Raw genomic sequence first — 5,571 nt, 5'->3', positions numbered from 1 at the left:
ATTGAACTCAGGACCTTTGGAAAAGCAGGCAATGCTTTTAACCACTGAGCCATCTCTCCAGCCCTTGAAGTATTTTCTTTGGTGACGTATTTGGAGTGTTGGAGGCACTTGCTACATGTCTTCAACCGTAGACACAGTCGAGCTTCAGTGTCACTGTGTGCCTGGAAACTAAACGTGGGACTTATTTATTTATTATGTATACAGCGTTCTGTGTACACCAGAGGAGGGCATTGGTTCTCATTACAGATGGTTGTGAGCCACCCTGTGGCTGCTAGGAATTGAACTCAGGACCTGGAAGAGCAGCCAGTGCTCTTAACCATTGAACCATCTTTCCAGTCCTGCTTTAGTACTTTTTAAAAGTTATTTGGAAATCACTTTCTGTTCACAGGGTCTAACTCTGCTGAGTCAGCTTCTCTGCAGGTCCTGTTCCAAAGGGTCCTCTTCTGCCACTGTTCAGAGGACACTGACTCCCAGTCCCCTGGCTGTTCATTGCATTTTAACTAGTAGAGCTCAGCGACCAACTTTTCCGTTCTTTGGTCATTCATTAATTGGCGTGTTTGGTGGGGTAGAAAGTTAGGCTGTTGGTAGTGACAAGTTCACGCAGTCTAGGCAGGTAGTCAGTTTGGATACAGACGGGCTGTAAGGCCATCTTGTTTACAAGATATGTCTGTGTTCAAGATGGCATTATATGACCATTTGTAACATTTTTTTTATGTTTTTTGACATGTTTTAATATAATTAAATTTATTTTTGGCTTTTCGAAACAGGGTTTCTCTGTGTAACCACCCTAGCTGTTCTGGAACTTGCCCTGTAGACCAGGTTGGTCTCGAACTCATAGAGATCTGCCCGCCTCTGCCTCCCAAGAGGGACTGAAGGTGTGCGTCACCACTGCCTGGCTTAGCTTCAGCTCTTACATTATTTATACAAGGCCTGTGTTTCCCGTGGACCTCTTACCTAAGTTGGCCCTGGTATGAGAAGTACAGGTTTTCTTAGAGTGAAGCGACAAGAGACCTGTCTGATGAGCTCCTTCTGACTTTACCAGGTGTCCCCCGTGGTCCTGGCGGCCTGTGGCGCGCCTGCGGGGATGCTTCACTCCATTTCTTTGTTTGGGGCTTGTAGGTTGCAAAGGAGTTTGGATTCCAAAACAACGGCTTCTCGGTTTACATCAATAGGAACAAGACTGGAGAGATCACAGCGTCTTCCAGCAAATCCCTTCATCTGCTAAAAATCAAGTAAGTATCCTGCGGTGGGAGGAACTAGATCAAGGCCCCAGCTGAGGCTGCCTGGATTTCCTCTTAACCTCTGGGCACTGGTCTAATTATGGCCTGTGAGTTACCACTGTGTTGCTTAGCCAGTGTGCAACAGTCGTACTAGACCAGCAGTTACTGTTGGCGGGTTTGACCCTGGGATTCTGGAATGGTGTTAGGACAAGGTTATCTGAAGTAGGGTCAACGACTTGTCCGGGGTAGATGACATAGAGCCCAGCTATTTGGGAAGAGATCACGCCATGTCAGCCCCGCTTACTGAGAAGACAGGCAAGATAGGGTGGCCCGTTTCTACTTAAGTTGTCAGTGAGGCTTTGGGAAAGGCCTCCTACTCATCTTGTGTTTATGGTGCTGTTGGGACTCGGTCCTGTCTGACCTTGAGTGCACAGAGGCGCAGATGTTTGGCGTTGATCTACAGCATGCTCCGCCTCTTCTAAACTGTGCGCCTGCGTTAGTGAGCATGTCCTGGAACTAGCTCTTGTAGACCAGGCTGGTCTTGAACTTACGGAGGTCGGTCCGGCCGTCTGTCTGTCTGTCTCTCCCGAGTGCTGGGATTAAAGGTGTGTGCCACTACCGCTTGGTGCTTGGTGAGATGAACTTTTAAAAATTTGAAATATTTAAAAAGTATGTGAAAGTAAAGCACAGCCAGAGCTGCACAGTGTGACCTGGTCTCAGACTTTATTTATTTATTTATTTATTTTGGTTTTTCGAGACAGGGCTTCTCTGTGGTTTTGGAGCCTGTCCTGGAACTCTCTTTGTAGACCAGGCTGGCCTCGAACTCACAGAGATCCAGCTGCCTCTGCCTCCCGAGTGCTGGGATTAAAGGCATGCGCCACCACCGCCCGGCTGGTCTCAGACTTTAAAACTATACAGTGTGACCTGGTCTCAGACTTTAAAAGGGCCTGAGGAGATGGTCAGAAGTTAAGGGCACCGACTGCTCTTCCAAAGGACCTGGGTTCGATTCCCAGCAACCACATGGTGGCTCACACCCTCACACAGACTTACATATAGGCAAAATTCCAATGCATATAAAAGTAAAATAAATAAGTTATTTAAAAAAAAAAAACTTAAGGAAAGAGAATATGGCTTGAGTCTCTGACACAGTCTAGGAGGCTGAGGAGAGTTGAGCTGGAAGCTGTCCCTCCCTCCCACCCCGTGGGATACTTTCACAACTGTTCTCTGGGTTCCTTGCCCTGAAACCTGATTGGGTAACACACGGTCTCTGGATGTTGCCCTTGCCTAGGAGTACAGCGTGTCTGTTTTCCCCTTTCATACTGTCTTGTTCCGAGCTGGAGTCCCTGTTTCAGACTCTAGACGCATACCCTCGTACCACTCTTGCTTCCAATACCTGTTTTCTCAACACCGCTGTCACCTTGCTGGAAGTGCTGTCCCTCCAAGCTGTGCCCCTAGGTCTTTGCTCCCATTTTCTTAAAAAAAAATATTTATTATTCTGTCTGCATGTATGCCTGAAGACCAGAAAAGGGTAGCAGACCTCATTACAGGTGGTTGTGAGCCACCATGTGGTTGCTGGGAATTGAACTCAGGACCTTTGGAAGAGCAGACAATGCTCTTAACTGCTGAGCCATCTCTCCAGCCCCTCCGCTCCCCATTTTGAAACAGTCTTTCTGTGTTGCCCAGGCTAGCTCTGGACTTTACCTTGTCTCTCAGTCTCCTGAGTAGCTGATTACAGGTCTAGCGGAAACCTTGTTTGATTCCCTATCACACTGCACTTCAGGGTTCCACGCTGCTCCTAGCTCTTTCTTGGAAGGTCTCTGTTGAATTCTCTGAAGTCTTTGTTCGTGTCTTGTAATTCCAACATTTGAGTCCTAGGCCTTCATTTCTCCCTCTCCCTCCCTCTCTCTCAGCACTTGTTTCTGTCTACTCTTGTTTGAGGGAATTTAGTTCCCTTGAATTTTGGTTTTTTATTGGGGAGGTGTGAGGAAGCATAGCCTCTAACAGGTTCTCTTTGTTCCAAGTTGATTTTTAGTGGCATTTGCTGTGTGAACACAAGGGGGTGCTGTGGAGCTGAGACCTTGTGTCTTTTCTGGTTTTGGTCTCCAGGCCCCCCTCCATCTGCAGGCCTCTGCTTGAGCCCTGGAGGGGACTTCCCTGCTGCGCATCTCGTGGAAGGAAGCGGACTAGCCACTAGCATTCTTCTTGGTTTCCATTTTGAGCTCCAGGATTCTTTTAGTGTTTCAGACTTCCCTTAGTCATCTGGGGGTTTTTGTTTTGGATTTGTAATCCAGGCTGGCCTTGTTCTTGAGGTGCAGCTAAAATGACCTTGCGATCGTAATGCTCTTGCATTACGATCACCTTTTCCAGTGCTGGGGTCACAGGTGTGCACTGGCAAGCCTGGCTGATCATTTGGTTTTATGTGGGAGTTTCAGGCTAACAGTCTTACGGGGCAGGGAGCTCAGGGCTTCCTCTCCTGTTGCCCAGTGAACACTGCAGTCTTGATCAAGTTCTTGATCCTGGCCTTGGCCAAGGGACGGTGGCTGTGTCCTCTTGTTTTTCCTGACTTGACTGCTAGCTTTTGGAACCCTGGGTACTTTGTACCTTAGAGCTCAGCAGTGTTTTTACAGCGTATTTGTTAAAATTGATCCAGGGTCTGAGCCAAGTTGTTTATAGCTAGAGGGTGTTTAGGAATATCTAATTCACTGCTAGAAGCAGAACTTCTGGTTACAGTTTGGCAGTTTTATTGCCTATGAATTATGGAGTAATAAGAAGGCGAGAGTAGCTCTTGAGGTCTGCAGCCGTGCTGCTAGGGCCACGAGTCCTGCAGTGTTTGCATTTGCAGACTCTGCTCTTCTTTTGCTTTGCTGGTCAGCACTGGGCCAGCCAGCTGTTATTCCAGCTTTTTTCTTGTGCATTCTGTTGATGGCAGCTGAAAGTTTGCCACACGTTCTGTCATCTTGTCTTCAAAGGCCAGAGCCGATGTAGTGCCACAAGCCACCTCTGGTCAGGCATGACGTTTCAGAGGGGAAACACTTTTCCGCCACAAGTCGTGTCGAGTTAGAGCCCAGCAAGGAGACTTGTGGCGGCTCCTTAGTGCTTGGGAATCTGCCCTACAGAGTAAGTTGGTGGTATGTTCTTCACAGTGACAGAAACCAGCAGGGGTGCCCTTTAGCATACTGAGCACCTCCCTGGGGAGTGGTGAGCCAGGCTGGTAGCACACCTCTGTAGTTTTAGCACTCAGTAGTCGAGGCAGGAGGATTCTGAGTTTTAGGCCATCCTGGGCTACATAGTGAGATGTGTTTTTTCTTTATCTTAGTTAGGATTTCTATTGTTGTGATAAAACATCACAACCAGAGCAGTGGCGGGGAGGGGATTGATTATTTGGCTTACATATCCTGGGTCACAGTCCACTGAGGGGCGGGCAAGGCAGGAACGGAAGCAGAAACTATGAAGAAATACTCATTCCTTTTAAAAAAAATTATTATGCATACAGTGTTCTGTCTGCATGTATGCCAAAAGAGGGCACCAGACCTCATTACAGATGTTGTGAGCCACCGTGTGATTTCTGGGAATTGAACTCAGGACCCCTGGAGGAGCAGTCAGTCAGTGCTCTTAACCTATGAGCCCCCAAACACTCTGTTCTTAATGACCTGACCTGCGCAGCCTACTTTTTTAAGCACCCCAGGACTACCTGGCTAGGGGTGGCACTACCAATAATGGGCCGGACCCTTCCACATGCATTGCTAATTAAGAAAATGTCCTATAGGCTTGCCTATAGACCAGGCCTTTTTTTGCTGTTGTTTTTTTGGTTTTTGCTTTTTAGAAAAGGGTTTCTTTATGTAGCCCTGTCTGTCCTGAAACTCACTCTGTAGACCAGGCTGGGCTGGAACTCAGATCTGTTGGCCTCTGCCTCCCAAGTGTTAAGATTAAAGGCATGAGTCTCTACTGCCTGGCCCCAGAGGCCAGTTTCATGGAGGCGTTTTCTCAGTTGTGTCCCTAGTTCTCTAGTTTGTGTCTAACTGATCTAAAAAAATAAATAAGAAATAAAAAAACAAAACCAACAAAACCACCAACCAGGACAGTCAGGGTTATGCCTGTGGAGCTGACTGTGCAGATGTCTGAGGCTGTAGACGAGAAATAACTTCTCAGTCAGTGGTTGTGACGGCGTCATCTGTGCCCGGGTGCTCGTGAGTCAGTGACGGCGTCATCCGTGCCCGGGTGCTCGTGAGTCAGTGACGGCTTCATCCGTGCCCGGGTGCTCGTGAGTCAGTGACGGCGTCATCCGTGCCCGGGTGCTCGTGAGTCAGTGACGGCTTCATCCGTGTCCTGATGCTCGTGAGTCAGTGACGGC

The 5,571-nt window shown here is 48.2% G+C and overlaps 1 protein-coding gene across 1 annotated transcript in view; it reads left to right on the top strand.

Annotated features, from left to right (window-relative positions):
- The window catches only part of Nploc4 (NPL4 homolog, ubiquitin recognition factor), a 45,963-nt gene that overhangs the window by 6,251 nt on the left and 34,141 nt on the right, over positions 1-5,571 (top strand). The window contains exon 3 of the mRNA XM_005350857.3: positions 1,120-1,232. Coding sequence (XP_005350914.1) covers positions 1,120-1,232 — 113 coding nt within the window. The remainder of the gene's footprint in view (positions 1-1,119; positions 1,233-5,571) is intronic.

Source organism: Microtus ochrogaster, chromosome 7 (assembly GCF_000317375.1).
Source record: "Microtus ochrogaster isolate Prairie Vole_2 chromosome 7, MicOch1.0, whole genome shotgun sequence".
Lineage (NCBI taxonomy): Eukaryota > Metazoa > Chordata > Mammalia > Rodentia > Cricetidae > Microtus > Microtus ochrogaster.
This window is presented reverse-complemented; position numbering and strand designations above follow the sequence as displayed.